Source organism: Fistularia commersonii, chromosome 25 (assembly GCF_037954325.1).
Source record: "Fistularia commersonii isolate RoL2024-O1a breed Wild chromosome 25, RoL_Fcom_v1.0, whole genome shotgun sequence".
In the NCBI taxonomy this organism is placed as follows: domain Eukaryota; kingdom Metazoa; phylum Chordata; class Actinopteri; order Syngnathiformes; family Fistulariidae; genus Fistularia; species Fistularia commersonii.
The window spans coordinates 11890001-11910498 of NC_141308.1; the positions used below are offsets into that span (position 1 = coordinate 11890001).

Consider the following 20498-nt stretch of genomic DNA (forward strand, 5'->3'; position numbering starts at 1 on the left):
CCATACAAGTACTCCAACTTCCATGAAAGTACTCCAACTTCCATACAAGTACTACAACTTCCATACAACAACTTCCATGAAAATACTCCAACTTCCATACAAGTACTACAACTTCCATACAAGTACTACAACTTCCATGAAAGTACTCCAACTTCCATGAAAGTACTCCAACTTCCATACAAGTGCTACAGCTTCCATGAAAGTACTACAACTTACATACAAGTACTCCAACTTCCATACAACAACTTCCATGAAAATACTCCAACTTCCATGAAAGTACTCCAACTTCCATGAAAGTACTCCAACTTCTATGCAACAACTTCCATGAAAATACTCCAACTTCCATGCAAGTACTACAACTCCCAAACAAGTAGTACAACTCCAAAACAAGTAGTACAACTCCCAAACTAGTGGTGCAACGTCAGTGCAAGTTCCAAGAAGGGTCTTCAGGCGGTGTTGATTTCAAAGTCGGCACTTGATTGGCTGACCAGCTGTATCTGGTCCTGCCTGCCTGGTTTAACCATCGGGGGCAGCAGTGAGCATGCAGACCCAAAAGTTAGTGCACAACTTATTTGGCACATAGATGGTCTGGTCCCATCATGGGGAGGGTGACGCCCTCCCTGCTGTCATCAGGATACAAGGGTTTTTTTGTGTGTCAGCTTTAACCCTCTTATTATGTTAAGGGTCAATTTGACCCATTTCACCCATTGACCCAATGGGTCAAATTGACCCTTAACATAATAAGAGGGTTAAACACAGCATGAAAACATCATGGCCGCCGCCGCTAAGCTTCCCGGTAACCACCACTGCCTCGGACGACCGGTGTTGACCGGAGACCGCCCGGAGGACTCGTCAAAACCATCTTGAAAACATACATGTAGCCTCCCTTCTTAAACCGTAACTGTCTCATTGGTCTTGCGCTAACTCTTAGCTAGTTTTAGCTTAGCTTCGGCTAAAGCTAGCTTCAGTTTCGGGGGTTAAAAGGAGGGCCTTGCCTTCGTCTTGAAGATACCTCTAGGCAATGCCAAACCCTCTGACGTTACAGTGAATACCGGGATACAGGCGCCGATGAGGAACACCACGGCTCCCCCGGAACGTTCTGGATTAACAAGGATCGGGGAGGCGGGAGATTAGAACAAATCTGAGTCAATCAGCGACGGCGGGGTCGCTGGGGGGCCGCGGTGCGTTCAGGGGCCCGAGCCTTCATGATGGGGGCCGACACGACTGTACGCCTCTGGAAGGCAGCTGTGAGCCCGCGAGCTAAACTTAGTGAAGTCAGAGGGACGCCGAAGGTTAGAGCCACCACAGGGGTATCGCATACACACACACACACACACACACACACACACACACACACACACACACACGTGTATGCTCCCATGCTTGCTAAGCCTCAGTGCGGTGAGTAAACACAGCTACTTTGCACTTCCGCTCCATAAACTGCAACACCTGCCCCCAGAAGGGTAGTGTGTGTGTGTGTGTGTGTGTGTGTGTGTGTGTGTGTGTGTGTCTGTGTGTGTGTGTGTGTGTGTGTGTGTGTGTGTGTGTGTGTGTGTGGGCCCCTGCTGGCTTCCTACACTGGATGCAACGTGCTGAACTGTATATCATCAGCTAGCGAAACATTTATAACCGCACGCGGATGTTTGACAATGAATTCAGTATCAATAAGTTGCGTAAGAGTGTGTTTTCTTTTCTCTCCCTCGATGACACACACACACACACACACACACTCCTCTGAAGTCCTGCCAAAACACAGACAAACGCTGTTCATGACATTCTAACTAAGAGGGGGTTATTTTCAGAGCGTGGCTAAAACCGCCGTCGCAACTGTGACAGTCGCAGGCGCTAAATACGAACACACACACACACACACACACACACACACACACACACACACAAGGTAGGTGCGGAGAACTTTGGGGCCTCGTTAGCTTCTTGGCGAGGCCGAACCCGTGATCCAGAAAATCTGCTTAGGCACAAAGTGATTGTTTTGGGTCGAATCCCGCTCTTGTGGGGGGGGGGGGGGGGGGGGGGGGGGGGGGGGGGGCGAGCGAAATTCGATCTGCGCTCTCGGGACGTTAACGGCGAGCGACGGCGAGCGCTCTCACGGCGGGAGCACGTCGGACGCAATCGCTTGGTAATTACCGGATCCCGTCTGAGCTCCTTATTAATGCAATTATTAGTGGAGCGTGCCTTGGAGACCCACGTGACCTCCGACCCCCCCGACCCCCCCGCCTCCGGGACGAGCGCAGCAACACCTTGGGTCCGAGACGTGACCCGAGCAGCGGAAGAGGAAATTAATCAACGGTCAAACACAGTCTGACAGACGGGGGGGGGGGAGCGGAGGGCGGCGCCGTCGAGCCGTGTTATTACACGATAACGACACGCTTCTACATCCGTGACGTTAATCTCGTTTCCAAATGATCCGGGCTAATCCCCCCCCCCCCCCGCGCCGCCATCTCCCGTGCGCTCCGAGCGCAACGGCGATGACGGACTGACACCCGAGTTTAATGAGTTTATGACATGACATATAATCCCGGACAGATTATTACTGATTAATTACAATAGCGGGACATCTATGAGCCTATTTGACTTTTATTTATTGACTTTTTTTTATTTTAAATATCGTTTTTACGCGGCGATAGAACTTGATGGATATGACTAATCGCCCAAAATTGCATTGCTTTTTTTTATTTATGATAAAATTAAAAAGTCAATGATAAAACTTGCCTGTCAGAATTTTAACGCTGTGAATTGTATTTAAATTATATTTTTTAACGCCGCAGCTAACGCTATTCTTGATAAAATCATCAATGATAAAATGTGCCTGTCAGAATTTTAACGCCGTGAATTGTTTTTTGGATTTTTTTTTTTTTTTTAGCACTGCAGCTAACGTTAGCTCTGATTTGTGTCGTCTGTCAATCAGCCGGCTGATTGGTCGATTGGACGTCACATGACAACGTAAAAACTTAACATCTACATAAGACTGCCGGCTTTGTCTCGATTGCCACCCGTTTCCAAAATGAATCTATGTTGGAAATAAAAAAGAAAAATATATAATCAATAAGTAATAAATGATCAATAATAGGTTTACAAACTGCTGGTGATTTTGAAAAAGAGAACAATTCAGCGTCGGAAAGCTCGTGAAGCCCAGAGAACATCATCTCAGCTGATTGCAGTGATTTATTATGGTCGGAGAAGTGTGCATTCCTTCACACACACACACACACACACACACACACACACACACACACACACACACACACACACACACGATTGATCCTGTCAATCACTGTGCCCACACTAACAAATCTATGCTTCCCAGAATCAGAGGATTAGTGTGTGGAGCTGTGAATGCACGCTTTGGGGGGATTGTTTTTTTTCCTTCTACAGTCCACACACACACACACACACACAAACACACACACCTATGTGACAACACACACACACACACTTGCACACCACGGCATCCTAAACATCCTCAAACTTCCACCCACAAGTCAATTTGATGCACAATTTTTTTTTTTTTTTTTTCCAAGGATTTCTGTTTGCCGTGCATGCAAGCATAGGCACACGTGTGTGTGTGTGTGTGTGTGTGTGTGTGTGTGTGTGCACACTGAGCTGACTCAGCCTCGACGGCTTGCAACTGGAAACAAGGACTTGGCTCGCAGGCGTGAGCCAGCAGCAGCAGCTCGGACACACACACACACTCACACACACACACACACACACACACACACACACACCTGTCACAGAGGAAACAACTGTATTCTACTATTTTGTCATTTCCAGTGTTTGACAGCTGAGGGGTGACAGGGATGGAGATGGGATGAGGTCGGGGGTCAAAGGAGGAGGATGTGTGTGTGTGTGTGTGTGTGTGTGTGTGTCAGGGTGGGGGTGGGGGGGACCCTTCTGCCCCCCCCCTCCCCTCTTTTACTTCCTCAGCAGCCATCTCTCACGGCGCTGCCTGCCCCCGGACTTCCCACTGCAATTACTTCTGAAAACTTTTCAGGGTTCGCCACACGTGGTCGGGTTTTTAAAGAGCTCCCCCCCTCACACACACACACACACACACACACACACACACACACACACACACACACCACCACCATCCGACCCCCCCCACCCGCTCGCCGCCGCCTCACGTGGCGTGGGGGGTATTGAGTCGTCACAGAGCCCCTGAATGATCACCGAAAAATAAGGCGGCGCAGACAATAGCTCGTCTTGGTGAATTCAATTCTTGCGGGACCTTGTTCCGTTGTCCCGGCAGCTCCGGGCCGGACAATCCCGCCTTTGATTGGCCGAGAAAACGCGCACCCACACACACACACACACACACACACACACACACAGACATAAAGTTCCTCTAAGTGCTCTGGAATTGGGATCTAAAGACGCCATGCATCTTCTCCTCCCTTTTCCTAGAAGAAGTCATCTAACACCCCCTTCGCCGTCGCTCCTCGGCGGGGGGGGGCCGAGGAGGAAGTGGCGGCGGCGGCGGCGACTGACCTGGTCGGCGGTGGGAGCGGCGACGGCGTTGGGCTCGGACATGATTGGACGGCGGCGCTCGTCTGCTGGCCACTGTGGGCTCCGTCATTCACACCTTGCCTTTCAGTTCCGCAGCGGAAAAGAGAGCGAGGGGCGGGTGGGGGTGGAGGTGGGGAGGGGATGGAGGGGTGTGTGTGTGTGTGTGTGTGTGTGTGTGTGTGTGTGTGTGTGTGGTGGGGGGGTGGGACACACACACACACACACACACACACACACACACCCTCCCTTTTGCCCCGGCTTGATTAATGCCTGAATTACTTTCACCTCATTTCATCTGACGGAGCTCTGCTTCCTCTCCGCCTCCCTCGCTCATTCGGCATGGTCGCCCACTCCTCCTCCTCCTCCTCCTCCTCCTCCTCCTCCTCCTCCCATCCCTCCCTCCTTCCTAGTTTTTACTCTCTCTCTTTCTTCTCTCCTCCACAAACCTCTTTTTTTTTTCCCTGCAGAATTTGGGGAATATGTCCCTCCCACCCCTCTCCTATTCCTACCCTCCGTTTATGAAAAAAAAAAAAGAAAGACAGCAGAGCCCCCCTCCTCCTCCTCCTCTTCTTCTTCTTCTTCCTCCTCTTTTCTCCTCCATCCCTCCCTCCCAACCCTCCACAATGAATGGCTGGTTGTCACTCCAGCACCTGGGCTGAATACAGAGCGCCGGAGGAGGAGGAGGGGGTGAACTTCTAGCTTAGCTCTAGCCGTGGCGGGTTGGGGGTCCGGCCAACCTCCGCCCTCCCTCTCTCCACTCCGACGAGTCCACAAGTGTGGAGCCCACACGTCCTCCTCCCGCCTCCACCTCCGACGCTCTTATTTCTTCCGTTTGTTTTTCGGTGTTGTGGTAGAAGAGGAGGAGGTGGAGGTGGAGGTGGGGGGAGCTGCAGCATCTCTGCAGACCACCAACAACTTTCCCTTTCAGCTGCACTTGACTCTTCCAAATCCTGGTCCGTCTCTACACCCTGACGTTGCCAACACCCTTTTCTGACCTCCACACACACACACACACACACACACACTCCTCCTCCTCAACCTCTGTTTTTGTTTGTTACCCCCTTTTTACCGCCATATGGAAAGCACGAGGAGGAGGAGCGGGAAAAAAAAAAAAAAAAAAACATCCGTCAGGCGGCGAATGGGGAGGAGCCGTCTTTGAAGGCGAGGCCGCGGCCGCGGGAAACGCCAAACGGCGGTCGGACGGGCGGCTGGCGCCGGGCCTAATGGGTGTTTGATAGCCGCGGACAATGGCCGCTGCCGCCTGAGTGGAGGCCCTCCGGCGGCGTCCAACGCGCAGACAGGATGCTATTCATTTGTCCATCAATTCAGGGGATTAGAATCTCACAGGGAGGTGGCCCCGCCTCCCCCCCCCCTGCGCCCCCCTTTTCGGCCAAACCCCCCGGAAGACGCTTCCGGGGCGCTGAAAGGAAGCGGCCCCCCGGACGCCGTTGACACATTTACAACGGTCGGGGGACAAAACGCCAACTCGTGTATTTATACGTGTTTGTCCTGGAAGTTTCTTTTTTTTTTTTCTCCACACACGGTGTCATTGAAAGCACCGAGTACACAAGAGTAAGTGCCATCGCCCCCCCCAACACACACACACACACACACCCGCAAGCTCTGCAGGGGACAGCGGACGTTCAAATCGATTAATTTGGGGGTCGATTAATCGACAGATTTTTGGGGTCGATTAATCAATCGATCAATCGACCCGGAGCCCAGGATGGAAGTTTGCTGATTTTCCCCAGCAATTAGTCACATCCCTTGTGGTTGCGGATATTTAACAGTCTTACTTTGGAATCCCCCCCACCCCCCCCAATATTTCACAAATCAATAATTAATGAATCAATGAATCAGTGAATCAGATTCCCTTTGGCTCTGGATTTTCACTGTTCCTCGTTGGCCGCCTGCGCGTCTAAGATGTTCCGATCAATCGGACGTCACCCGGGCGCTCCTTTGCTGAACATTAAAATCAATAAATGATCATCGGGGGTGATCGATTAATCGGCTCCCTGGAATTAGTTCTTTCCCTTTTGGCTTATATTGGAATTCTTTGTTGCCGTTTTTTCCACAATATTTCACAAATCAATGAATCAATGAACAAATGAGTCAGTGAATCATTGAATCAGTGAATCAGGCCAAGATCCAAACCGTCCACTGGAAGTGTTTTTCTAGACAAATCCTCGTTCCACCATCACCACCTGTGTGTTGGTGCCAGACGATGTCCAGCCACTCTTTGGCTTGAAATTGAAATCGATCGACAATCATTAACTGTCATCGATTGATCAACCTGGAACCGAGAAGTCAAAAATTCCCGAAAGGTCGATTTGCTCCCAGGAATCAGTCATATCCCCTTTGGCTCTGGATATTTAAAATTCATTGAAACAAAACAAAACTTTGTCACTATAGCCATTTTTCCCGATATTTCACAAACCAATCAATCAATCAATCAATCAATAGTGGAATCCCCATTTCCCATTCACTGCATGAACGTCTACGATGTTGCACCGCTGCCCTGCCGCTCCTTTGCAAACAACTTGATATGTATCTCTCCCACTCTGAGCATGTGCATGTGTGTGTGTGTGTGTGTGTGTGTGTGTGTGTGTGTGTGTGTGTGTGTATGTGTGTGTGTGTGTGCACAACATCAACAAGGACATCATTAGTTCCTCCGCAGGGATCCGGCCACTACAAGCTCTGCCTCCAGAGGGTCCAGATTAGGTCAAAACTAATGAAAGAATTCTCTCCAGCGCGTGCACACACACACACACACACACACACACACACACACACACACACACACACACATTTAAACCACGCAGCCGGCCAGCTCCAGAATGGAGGCGCATCCAGAAAATTCAAATCCGGCTGGTGTAGGTGGTTATTTTCAGCCTATTTACCTCTTTTTCCTAGGCCGCCATTATTGTTTCAATCTGCAGAGTTTGCGGGGGGATTATCATGGAATAATAGGGGGAACGGGCTAAAAGCTAACAGGCTATGCTATTATTGTTACTACACACACACGGCAAGGCTGCTGGGCGCACAATACAGGTAACGCAAAAGACGAAAACATGGCAACGGCGACGGAGGAGCTCCTGCCTCCACTTCTAATCCCACTTTGGTGGACGTGTGAACCCTGTGATTGACAGGTCAAACCCCGCCTCCCGGGGCAGGGTGCCGGCTGGGATTGGCTCCCGCCTCCCGTCCCACCTGTTACCGCGGCGGCGGCAGCTCACCGCTAAGCTAACGGCTAATAACGCCGAAATGACCGCTTCGTTCGGCACTGACGGATCCGTCACACACGTCAGATCTGAAGGTGTCAGAAACTCATCTCATCCTGCCGGCTTCCACGACATTGTGTGTGTGTGTGTGTGTGTGTGTGTGTGTGTAGGACTTCTTTTTTCCAAAACTCATCGCTGGTCAAACACAGTGAACGACGGTCCTGGGGCGGCCATGACGGCGGCCGTGACGCCCCCTCCCTCCGTCCCTCCTAAACAAGATTTTATCACAAAGAGGAAGCTTTTCAGAGTTATTTTGTACAATTATCACAGCCGGTGAGGGGGGGGGTGGACTGGAAGGGAAGGGGGTTCTACTCAGGAGATAAAAACTGAAGTGGGAAGGAGAAAATTAGCGCCTTTCATTCTGACCTTTCCCCCCTCGACTCGTTCTCAAAGCGTTCGTATCGGCAGGAGAAAAAAAAAACTATGAAAAAAAAAACACCCAAACTGAAATATCAGCACCGACTGAGGAGATAGAGCCCGCTTTCAAAATGCCACAATTAATATTCAGTGTGTGTGTGTGTGTGTGTGTGTGTGTTGGGGAGGTGGGGCTGCAAACGGGTACAAAGAACTAAAAAGTAAACGTTCTCAGTTTATCTGGAGCTTCTGTCACCTTGAGGTTTCACAGAGCTGATCGCATTCACCCGTTCACACACACACACACACACACACACACGGCAGAGCTAACCAGACCATCAGGGAGCGCCCGGAGAGGTTCAGCGTCTTGCTCAAGGTCACTTCGGCAAGCTGACGACATTTTGAAAGCACAGAAACGATCCTATACTAATAAGATGAATTAGAATGAGGGAGAGATTTAGATTCATTCATTCATTCAGAATCAACAATGAAACAAATACAGGAGATAAAATCGCCGGCCGTGTAAATATTTGCAGAAACTTGTGCAAGAGCGGGAAAATAGAAAGGAGAATGAACTCCAAAGGTTCGGGCCGAGCAAACATGGGACCCCCGGCAAACGTGCAACGTTTTGAAGGAAACGCGTTACCACGGCGACGCATCTTCAGCACTGATTTGGAAACGACGACAAAACAGTCACTCCTCGAATTACGACTTTGACCAATATTTGTTTTAAGAAAATATGACGGCGCGGTCGCGAGTGATTTTTTTGTATAGGTACAAAACGTTATAAAATACAAGAGAAAATAAAAAGATAAACACCGCGTCTGAAGTACAGCACAGGTGTAAGACAGGAAAAGATATACCGCCTTGAATTGGACAATAATTGTATAATAAAACATTTTTAGCAATAACACCAACTCTGTTGTCAATGTTAAGCTAGGCTAACTTGTAGCTTTTCACCGACTCTTAGGCTGTACGGTATTCTAGGTATTAAACGAGGCGCGATTGGAGGATACGGCTAAAACCGGCCAATCAGGGCCGCCGGGAGGAGGGGCTAATACAGCAGATGATGTTTCGAACATACGGATCCGGATCAGTGGATAGTTTCTGATGGATTCTGGTTCCGGTCTGCAGCAGATCAGTCGGTAACCACGTCCCGTCCTGCTCCTCCATTTAAATCATTTTTAATTTCTTCAAGTCAGCGCAACCATCGCCGTTAATATCTCGTCTGCTCTCATTACGCCGGCAGGCCCGTGACGGGACGGTCCGGCCCGATCCGAAGCGTTCAGACGTGACGGGAAGCGAAGGGCGTCGGGGGGGGCAGGACGGGACAGAGTGTGTTTTTGCAGCAGCAGGTCGACTCAAAACGGGACAAAATGTGATAAACGGGGGACACACACACACACATAAACGTTTGTCCGTCGCGTCCAGATGCACCCACGCTGCCGAACGTGACCCGACCTGAGGGGGGGGGGAGAGGAAGACGTGGGGTGAAAAAAAAAAAAGAAAGAGAGGGATTAAAAAAAAAAAAAAAAAGAGGGAACAGAGAGAAATTTCCAACGCTTGGTTTAACCCGAAGTTTTTCCATGCTAACCCCCCCATCCCGACCCTTCACCCCTCGCTGCTCTAGCTGGGAGGGCCCCAGCTGTTCGCTCTGTATAAATAGCGTGAGGCTTTTGCCCCCCCCACCCTCTACAACCCCCCCCGACCCTTTCGCCGCCCCCGCCTCCCCCCCTCGGGGAGAGCGGGGCTCATCAGAGAGAAGGCGGGGGGAACAAATCATGCTAGAAAAAAAAAAAAACACACGCACACACATCATAATACACACTTTGACAAACATATGGGACCCGAGCGGGGCACATGTGACCGCGGATGGGCGCACGTGGCACGCACGAGCCGCCGCCACCCAACATGGCGGCGAGAGAGGAAGAGTAAAAAAAAAATAAATTTTATCCGCTTTGATATTAGCTTTGTGTGAAACTGCTAACGTGCTAACACCTAGCTAACGCTATCGGGTGGTTTTTAAGAGAAATGTCTAAAGATGCACTTTCTGGTAGAAGTGAGTTAGCGAATAGAAGGTTCGGGTTCTTATCTGAAGATCAAAATAGCTCGGAGCCTCCAGATGCTAACCTTTTCAGGATCGGAATCAGAAAAAACTTGATTTGTCCCCGAGAATAAAATCAAACAAATACACACACACACACACACACAAATATGTATATATTAATTAAAATAATAAATAAAAATCAAAATAATAGCATTAAATTAATTATAAGAATAGATAGAATAAATAGAAATTATGTGTGTGTGTGTATATATATATATGTATATATATATATGCAGTGTCATTCTATTTATATTATCATTTAGTTCTGGTTGTGTATTTTCACCCTTACTGTTACTTTATGTTGTTGCTGTTCTTCTGTCTTCTGTCACACTATTTATATTTATATTCATATTCATTTTACGTTTTTATTTTTTGACATTATAACTGTTACTACACGGCTTTGACAAAGGAGTTATCATCAAAAGCAATAAAGTGTGTCTTATCTTATCTTACCTTATCTTATCTTATAATAACATAAAATAGACTTTAAAAAAATGTTAAAAAAAGTATAGTCTGTGTGTATTTATATATTTATGAATAAATTACAGGACCGTTTTCCTGTGTTGGTAAAAAAAATGTGACTGTTTGAAAGAATATGGATTCAGCCAATGAGTGATGGTCTCGAGAGATGATGTCATCCCACCGCAAAAAAACAAACATATGAAAGTGTCGAGGTGGGATTGACTCCATCTAATGCAGATCTTTGTGAATTTTTGCAGATTTCATGATAATCAGGGTTGAAATTTGCAGTAAACACACACACACACACACACACACACACACACACACACACACACACACATGAATCTCGCCCTAAAGGAAGAGGAAGAATTTGCTTTTTAAAAAAATCACAGACTTTGAGCATTTTTGGCCTTTTGGACCAGAAGAGGGTGGAAAAGAGAATAAATGATTTTGTCTTTCATTGTACTTTGTCATTATTTCACCTGATCAAGTCGCCTTTTTTTGTCACACACACACACACACACACACACACACACACACACACACACAGCTCCTTCCTTTGCTTGGCAGGAAGTGGCCATGTTAGCGTCCCGCTAAAGTCTGTGTGTTTTGAACTTAAGAAAAGATAAACCACCTCCAATAAACGGTGTGCAAATGTGTGTGTGTGTGTGTGTGTGGTGTGTGTGTGTGTGTGTGTGTGTGTGTGTGTGTGTGTGTGTGTGTGTGTATTGGGGGGAATTCCTTCGAGGAAGGACTCTTTAAAGAAGCCTTATCTCAGTTTTAGCTTTTGGGCAAACACAGGGTTCAATTTGGCTTCACTTTTAGAAAGAAAACAAAAATAAAAAAAAAAATCGATAATCTGTACTTCTGGCAGGGCGCCTGTGTCACCTGGTAATCTGGCGGCGGCGACTCTCGCCCCGTGGGACAGACGCGGGCGGGAAGTCAGAACTAAGTAGAACATGGCTATAATAACGTCAGCGTGAAACAAGTTAGCGGTCGGAACTCGCTAGCCAACACGGAAAGAGAAATGTAAACGGTAGAGGCCTCAGCGGGTCAAAGGTCACACGGGGTTTCATGCTTTCATTTCATTGGCCGACGTCTTTTCAACTCGACGACAATGATTTATTCATCCCTTTCTCCGTCGCCGCGTCATCACGATGTTAGATATTGCCGAGGTCTTCCTGCGTTTAGCGTCCGTACGATCTACTCCCAGATGGGGGCTCGGACGCCGTGTGTCTCCGATTTGCGAATGCCGTAGGCTGAATGTGTGTATGTGTGTGTGTGCCGGGATGGGGTTATTGATTATTGATTAACTTGGCTTCCCATTTGTTCACATCGGTGTGTGATCTGATGATCACCAGGTCCATGAGCGGCTAGTTGGGAACAGCGGCTAGCGCGGCGTGGCTAGCCGCCGGCAGCTAATGGCCAAAAAGGTGGGCGGGACACAGGAAGTAGCGTCGGGAATATCAAAAACAGGACGACGGCAGGCGTCTGGGGATGCCGATGGCCTACAAAACATAACTGGACTACAATAATGGCGGCCGTAGCAGATAGCTAACAACAACAAAAGCCAGCTGTTTGTCGGCCATGTTTGTTTACCCTCTATACTGTGGCTCTTGTAGTAATGGTCGCTGTGTGAGTGTGTGTGTGTGTGTGTGTGTGTGTGTGTGCTGACAAGGTTCATGCAGAGGATACCCGCCCACCCCCCCCCCGCACAGCGGAGGGCCTGCAGTCAAGCTGAGTGAAAACACTCTGCATCAAAATAAAGTCCGGCATTTCCTGGCGGAGGCGTGTGTGTGTGACCCCTCGCCGCCATCGCATCGCTCGTTTATTTGTTTTGCTTTTGGTTTACTTCTCCGCACCTGCGCCGGAAAAAGCGCGGTCGGTTCCCAGCACAGACCTGCGGATCACACGCGCCGGGATAAAAGTGTTCTAATAAGGGCGGCGGTGGAAATAGGTGGATATCTGATAAATAACAACGGCTGTCCTGCGTGTGTGTGTGTGTGTGTGTGTGTAAGTGTGTGTGGAGCCCTGAGAAAAGTGGTGCCCCCCTTGTCCCAGGGTTGTAGCTGCCATTCAACACTCAAGCTCCCTGCACACACACACACACACACACACACACACACACACACACACACACACACAGGGGGTTCAAGCGCAACAAATCACCTAAATATGGTTGTGAAAAGGCCTTTTGAAGGCGTTTCAATTGGACCGACTCAAAAATGATAATATCTGGGGGTCCGGGGGCCCCTTGTGTCCGTCATTTCTGCGTGTAGATCTTCCTCCTCGCCCAGCCGGTCAGCGGAGGCTCGGGGGTGATATCAGACGTAGAAACTACCCCCCCGCCCCGCCGCCGCCCCCCACCTGCCCTCGCGGCTCTCTCGCGGTTCGCATCTGTTTGTTGGCCCCTAACCCCAGAGGCGGTCGCCACGGTTACTGAGCACTGCTGTTCACTAAACCGGCTGACTGGCAACTCAATATGTTTCTTACATAAGGAATGAGTGTGTGTGTGTGTGTGTGTGTGGGTGGGGGTGGGGGGGGTTCACCTGTAGGTAGCACACATGGTTAGCGCTTCATCGCACGTGCCGACATCAAGATGGCGGTGGGGGTGAGGGGGGGGGTTCTGAGCGCGCTCAGTGGAACCCGGGTCAGCAGAACAGGGGAAGTTTGGACTCGGCATCCACACACACACACACACACACACACACACTCACTCACTCGAGTGTGCATGCATAACAGCCTTTATAAGCTGGGAAATGGTCTCACACACACACACACACACACACACACACACACACACACACACACACATCATAAACCCCAAGCAGGCATTCTTCAGAAAGTGTAATACGTGTGTTTTTATACTGGAATAAACCAGAGCCTCGTGACCCGTTTCATCAGTTGTTTATGGGGGGGGGGGGTTGTTGCCATGGTTACGCAAAACACTCCAAATCTGCAAATTGGCCGTCCCGAGGCACTGAGAAGGTAAAACACACGCTGTGATCGCCACATTCTGCGAATAAAACGGTCATTTTATGATCAAAGTGCAGATGTCTAAAGTAGAGTTTGTTGTACCGTGCACCCTGTGTGGGTGTGTGTGTGTGCGTGTGTGTGTGCTGCATCATGTTTGAAGGTGTGTGTGTGTGTGTGTTCCGGCCCCAGGGAGGGCATAGCGGTGGGGCTTCGCTATTTCACTCACATTTATTTTCCACTTCACAGCCTGTGGACACACAACCCCTGGGAGATAGCTACACACACACACACACACACACACACACTAAGGTTCTCTCTCAGATCCATCCACAAGCACAGGGATACACACATGTATGTTTGTGCAGGAGTGGATTGTTTGCAGTAATGACAGCGTTATAAAAGTGTTACTACAGTGTTATTACAGTGTAATAGATATTATAATAGTAATAGGGTCGTATCAAACACGGCTGGAGTGTGTTTCGGGCGACTGAGCGGCCCCGAGGAACCGACGGCGGCGATGATGGACGGGGAGAAGACTCAAAGGTCAAAATGAGTTAGCGACGGGCTGGTCAACGACAGGATAGTTAGCGACGGGCTAGTTAGCGACGGGCTTAAAGATCTGTGAGAGAGAGGTCATCAGAGGGCGTTTGACCGTCAAGGTCAAACACCTAAACTGAGAGGGAGACACTCTTGAAAGGAGGAGTGTTTTAAAAGGAGGGGAAACATGAACCCCCCACTCCTCTTTCTCCCATTTGGAGGGGCGGCGGCGGCGGCGGCGTCCGGACGTTTAGACAAACGGCCCGAAGCTCCGCCCCCTTCCCCTCCCGACACACATCCCGACACATACCTCCGCTCCGGAGACCGCCGCCGCAGAGACGTAACCAGGGAGCGGGGACAAAGGGGGACGGCCATCCGTCCGGCGGAGGAAATAAAATTGAAGAAAAAAAAAAAAAGGGAAGGGGCGTCACGCCATCTGCCCGTCGGCGGCGGCGGCGGGGGGGGGAGATTGACGGCGGCGGGGGTTTCCCTTTGAACGGGCGAAACCGAGGGGAAGCCAGGCAGAAGGCCGGCGGCCCGGGCCAAACAGGAAGTGAGGGGCCCCCCTTGTGTGCGGCGGCGATTTACAACTCGCAGGTCCCCGTCCGAAGACCATCTGGGCCGGCGTAAATAAAACGGAGAGAAAGCCGAGCGACGTCTCGGGGACGGATAAAAGGAGGCGGCGCCGGGAAAGAGTTAACTCTCGTCTTAAATTAGAGGTTTTAATAAGGGGAGTCGGAGGGACGGACGTCAAAGGAGCCGCGCAACAAGAGACGGCGGACAAAACCAGAAACGCCGGCCTCGGCGGAAAAAATGTCAATTTGAATCAAAAGAAAAGGTTGCAAAAGAGAAGTTAAATTTTAGCCCAAAATGACAAAAATGTGATAAACCCATGAACTTAAAACAGTCTAAAGGAATTCAATATAACGATTAAAAACAGAAAAAAAGACTCCAATTTTAGCCCATGCTGGCTAAATTGTGTAAAATTCTGCTAAAATAAATAAAGTTAAAACGGTCCAAAATGACAAAAATGTGATAAACCTATGAACTTAAAACAGTCAAAAGGAATACAATATTACAATAATAAAAAAAAAAGACTCAAATTTTCCCCACGCTGGCTAAATTGTGTAAAATTCTGCTAAAATAAAGTTAAAGCAGTCCAAAAAGATTGCAATATTTCAATTTCAAAATAAAAAGAGTCATATTTTAAGCCAAAACTGGCCAAATTGTGTTAAATTCAGCAAAAAAGGAATCCTTAAAAGTTAAAAACAATTAAAAAAAAAAAAAGATTTCAATGTGAAAACATAATGACGCAAATTTCAGCCCAGAGTGGCTAAATTGTGTAAAATTCTGCAAAAAATAAACAAAGATAAAACAGTCCAAAATGACAAAAATGTGATAAACCCATGAACTTAAAACAGTCAAAAGGAATACAATATTACAATTTAAAAAAAAAAAAAGACTGCAATTTTAAGCCCACGCTGCCTAAATTGTGTAAAATTCTGCTAAAATAAAGTTAAAGCAGTCAAAAAAGAATGCAAATTTCAATTTCATAATAAAAAGAGTCATATTTTAGCTTGAACTGGCTAAACTATGTAAAATTTTGCAAAAAATAAATCCAAAAAGTCAAAACCAACTAAAAAGAAATAAAGAAATATTTCAATGTGAAAACAAAATGACTCAAATTTCAGACCAAACTGGTTTAACTGTGTAAAACTCTGCAAAGATAAACTTATAAAGGGAAAAAAGATGCAAATTTTGGTTTGAAAATAAAGATACAAATTTCAGCCCAGGGGTTCAGGGGTTTGATGGCGGGAACAGAAAAGAGATGTTATTACATATTAATAAAACGGTTATTACACAGGCATTACACGCCCGGCATTTTGACGCTTTAAATATCGTTATCTCAATTAGCGCAATGCAATATGTCATGGAAAGTGGCTAGAGGGGAGAAAATGACAGGCTGACACACACACACACACACACACACACACACACGCTCTTTGTGTGATCTGTCTGACATCACAATCAACTTCTGGCGACACCAGTGCCCATCACAAGCACAGAGCTCTGTGTGTGTGTGTGTGTGTGTGTGTGTGTGTGTGTGTGTGTGTGTGTGTGTTTGTGCACGTAGGCTTGCACGACTCGCCGCGACCCAGTCACCAGAACAAAGTGTTGTCATTGTGCGTTCCCGCGAGCCGTCCTGCTGCACAAACAGCTGCGTTGTGTGTTTACCTGCGGAGATCAGGGCCGTGTTGTTGCTCGACTCTCACCTTTGACCTACATTCCTCCAGAGAAACACACACACGAGCGCGCACATGCACAAGATTAGGAGGTTTCTCCGGTCCGCATCAGAATCGGCGTTCGATAATCAGGAGTTAATGATGTGTTATATCACACACACACACACACACACACACACACATACATGCTGTGTTCCATTTTTCTCAAACACTTATTTGTGCTTCTCTTTGAGTCTCCATGTAGAGGCAAATGAAAGGGTGAATGCTAGCGTAGCTCTATGACGCTCTGGATGAAGGAGTGAATGCTAGCATAGCTCTGTGACGCTCTGAATGAAGGAATGAATGCTAGCATAGCTCTGTGAAGTGTGAATGAAAGGGTGAATGTTAGCATAGCTCTATGATGTGTGAATGAAAAGGCGAATGTTAGCATAGCTCTATGACGTGTGATTGAAAGGGTGAATGCTAGCATCGCTCAATGACCTGTGAATGAAATTGTGAATGCTAGCATAGCCCCATGATGTATGAATCAAAGACTAAATGTTAGCATAGCTCTATGACGTGTGAATGAAAGGGTGAATGTTAGCATAGCCCCATGACATATGAATGAAAGAGTGAATGCTAGCATAGCTCCATGACATATGAATGAAAGACTACATGTTAGCATAGCCCCATGACATATGAATGAAAGACTACATGTTAGCATAGCCCCATGACGTATGAATGAAAGAGTGAATGCTAGCATAGCTCCATGACATATGAATGAAAGACTACATGTTAGCATAGCTCTATGACCTATGAATGAAAGCGTGAAGGTCTCTAGATGACGCATGAATGTTTGCATGTATATTTATGACACGTGAATGTTATATATAGATTTATGCTGTCCAACGACAGCGTAGATACATGGTGATGAATGAATGAATGAATGAATGAATGAATGAATGACTCAGGTCTTCTATCAAACTCAGCTCTAAGTCTCTCTCTTTTGCTGAGTCATCACATCCCTTCTTTCCACGCCGGGGGTTTTGATTGGCAGGTCGAGGAGGAAGAAAATCTGAACATTTGAGCGCAAGGCGGTGGAGACTGATAACGACCCCCACCGTGCGCGCACACACACACACACACACACACACACACACACACACACACACACACACACACACACACACACACACACACACACACACACACCTGACTTCAGAGAGCACGCTTTCAATGGGTCCGGCGTCCTGGCAGGACGGGCAGCGACCAGAGAAGTCGAGAGAAATGTCACTGTGGAGACAATCGATGCTTCAAAGGAGACAGAAAGTTGGGAGGAAGAAGAAGAAGAAGAGGAAGAAAAGGAAGAATGGGAAGGGGAGGAGGAAGAGGAAGAGGAAAAGGAGGAAGAGGAGGAGAAAGAGGAAGAAAATGAAGGAGAGGAGGATGAAGGGGAAGAAAAAGAGGAACCGAAGAAGGAAGAAGAGGTAGAAGAGGAAGAAAAGGAGGAATAGGAGGATGAAGGGGAAAGAAAAAGAGGAAGAAGAGGAGGAAAAGGAGGAGGAGGAAAAGGAGGAATAGGACGATAAAGGGGAAGAAAAAGAGGAATAGGAGGAGGATGAGGAGGAAGTTAAGGAGGAGGAGGAAGAGGAAGAAAATGAGGAAGAAGAGGAAGAAAAGGAGGAAGAGGAGGAGAAAGAGGAAGAAAATGAAGGAGATGAGGATGAAGGGGAAGAAAAAGAGGAACAGAAGAAGGAAGAAGAGGTCGAAGAGGAAGAAAAGGAGGAATAGGAGGATGAAGAGGAAGAGGAAGAAGAAGAGGAGGAATAGGAGGATGAAAAGGAAGAAGGGGAGGAAGAAAAGGAGGAATAGGAGGATGAAGGGAAAGAAAAAGAGGAGGAAGAAGAGGAAAAGGAGGAGGAAGAAAAGGAGGAAGAGGAGGTAGATGAGGAAGAAGAGGAGTAGGAGGAAGAAAAAGAGGAAGGGGAGGAAGAAGAAGAAGAGGAGAACGGAGAGGAAGAAAAAGAGGAATAGGAGGAAGAAGAAGAGGAGAACGAAGAGGAAGAAAAAGAGGAATAGGAGGAAGAAGAAGAAGAGGAGAAAGAAAAAGAGGAATAGGAGGAGGAAGCAGGAGTTTGCGTTTATCTCAGCATGATGACCAGGATGGAGGTGATCGGACCGCCGACGATGGTGACGTGAAGACAAATAAATCTATCAATAACCCAGAAGGAGCCGCCGAACCCTCTTCTGTCCCGATCGATCAATTATCAGGACTTTTATTGATGACAATCTAAAGATCGTCAATAGATACGATCAAAGCGGTCGGAATTGGAAAGAATAAAAGCTCCGTGATGAGAAGAGACCACCGGAACACATGAGGGAAGACAAATAATCAACACACACACACACACACACACACACACACACACACACACACACACACACACACACACCCACACACACACACACACACACACACACACCGTTGCTCAGGACGAAGGCCTCGGCAACGGCTTCTTGTAACGAGAATAACGAGTTTCTGGGGCCCCTTTTTCGAAACGCTGGCCGGCGGCGGCAGCGGACGCCACGTTCGTCGTCAGATTTATCGCAAGATTTATCGGAAGTTGACCGGAAGGCGATCGATCACCTCTGGGGACGAAGGGACGAGCCGATACGTCCCTCCGGAACGGAAGCGGCTGGAAAATCCCTGACGCAAACCAGGAAATAGTCGCGTCCCGTCAGCTGGGATGAGAGAAATCAAGACTTTTCCCGGGGATTATGATGATGTCATCAATCAGATCAGCCAATCAGATCGCGTTTTTTTTTTTTTTCTTTTTTTTTTTAATAAATTGTGTTGAAAATGCCGATTAATAATCCCAAACTTTCTTCCTGACGCTCGGGATTATTATGGGATTTTTTTTTTTTTTTTTTTAATTAAAACACCAAGATGGGAGGGAGCGGATCTATTTAGGCTTGTCGCCGTGGAAACGAAACCCCCCTCGCAAGGAAGAGGACGGCGAGTCAACAGGTGGTGTGGCGAGCGCATCAGAGATGTGGCTGCATCAAACATGTGTGTGTGTGTGTGTGTGTGTGTTTGCCCGTTTCGCTAAGAACATAAACACAAAAGGCGTCTCCCGGGAGACGATAATCCCAACGGACGACGACAAACTCACCAGGATCCCGGAGAACTGCTTCTCCTCCATCCTTGGGCTGCTGGTCGGCTCTCGCTCTCTCCGGGACGAACCCCCACCTTCTCGCGACCAGGAGTCTGAGGCGGCGGCGGCGGCGGCGGCGGCGTTCGTCCACCCGTCGTGTCACGCTCTCCTTTCCCCCCCCTCTCTCGCTCTCTCTCTGGCGCTGGGAGCGTAGCTGGGGTGGCGTCGCCCGCTTTGTGTCAACTCTGGCCTAATCCAGAAACTTTTTCTATGCTGTGAAAGGAGCATGTGACAGGCGGGGAGGAGGAAGAGGAGGAGAAGAAGGAGGGGTTGAGGAGGTGGAGGCTACACTTTCCTTTCAAAACCCCACCGACGCTTCAAAAACAAGGAGTTTGAGCGCGGCCTTCGGCTCGCTACGGAAATCCATCTCGGCCACGGCGTCGAAACCCAGACGTTTTATATAAAAAAAAAAACAAAAAAAAACGACATTTTCGGGCTTTTGTGCGAGATGGAACCAGGAACCAATGGCTCGCCAGACATATGTGGCTCTTCTGGTGATGCCGTATGGCTCCCGGACAATTTTGAGTTGAAAAAGGAAAAAAAAAATCGGTTTGGAACAGATTTTAAAATACTTGTGATATTTCTTTATAAGATGGAGAAAGTTGATCGGCTGTGGCGACGCCCTGAAGGGAAAACCCGAAAGAAGAAGAAGATTTCTTCATAATACTGTGTCGTTTTAAAGTAAACAGAAATTAGTTTTTAAGATAAATGTCACGGGTCATTGTAAAAGTGAAGAAATTAATTTTATTAACCCTCATATTATGTTAAGGGTCAATTTGACCCATTGACCCAATGGGTCAAATTGACCCTTAACATA

The 20498-nt window shown here is 48.0% G+C and overlaps 1 protein-coding gene across 3 annotated transcripts in view; it reads right to left on the reverse strand.

The window, feature by feature from the left end:
* slc6a9 (solute carrier family 6 member 9) overlaps window positions 1-19894 on the reverse strand; it is a 43798-nt gene extending 23904 nt beyond the window's left edge. For 2 of the 3 annotated variants that reach the window (XM_086172338.1, XM_086172336.1), the window contains exon 1: window positions 4510-4620. In XM_086172338.1, the coding sequence (XP_086028464.1) occupies window positions 4510-4551 (42 nt within the window). In that variant the 5' untranslated portion in view covers window positions 4552-4620. Of the gene's footprint in view, window positions 1-4509; window positions 4621-19639 lie in introns of those variants that run through there. The other variant, XM_086172337.1, reaches the window with a different exon arrangement.
* Window positions 19895-20498: the final 604 nt, after the last annotated feature.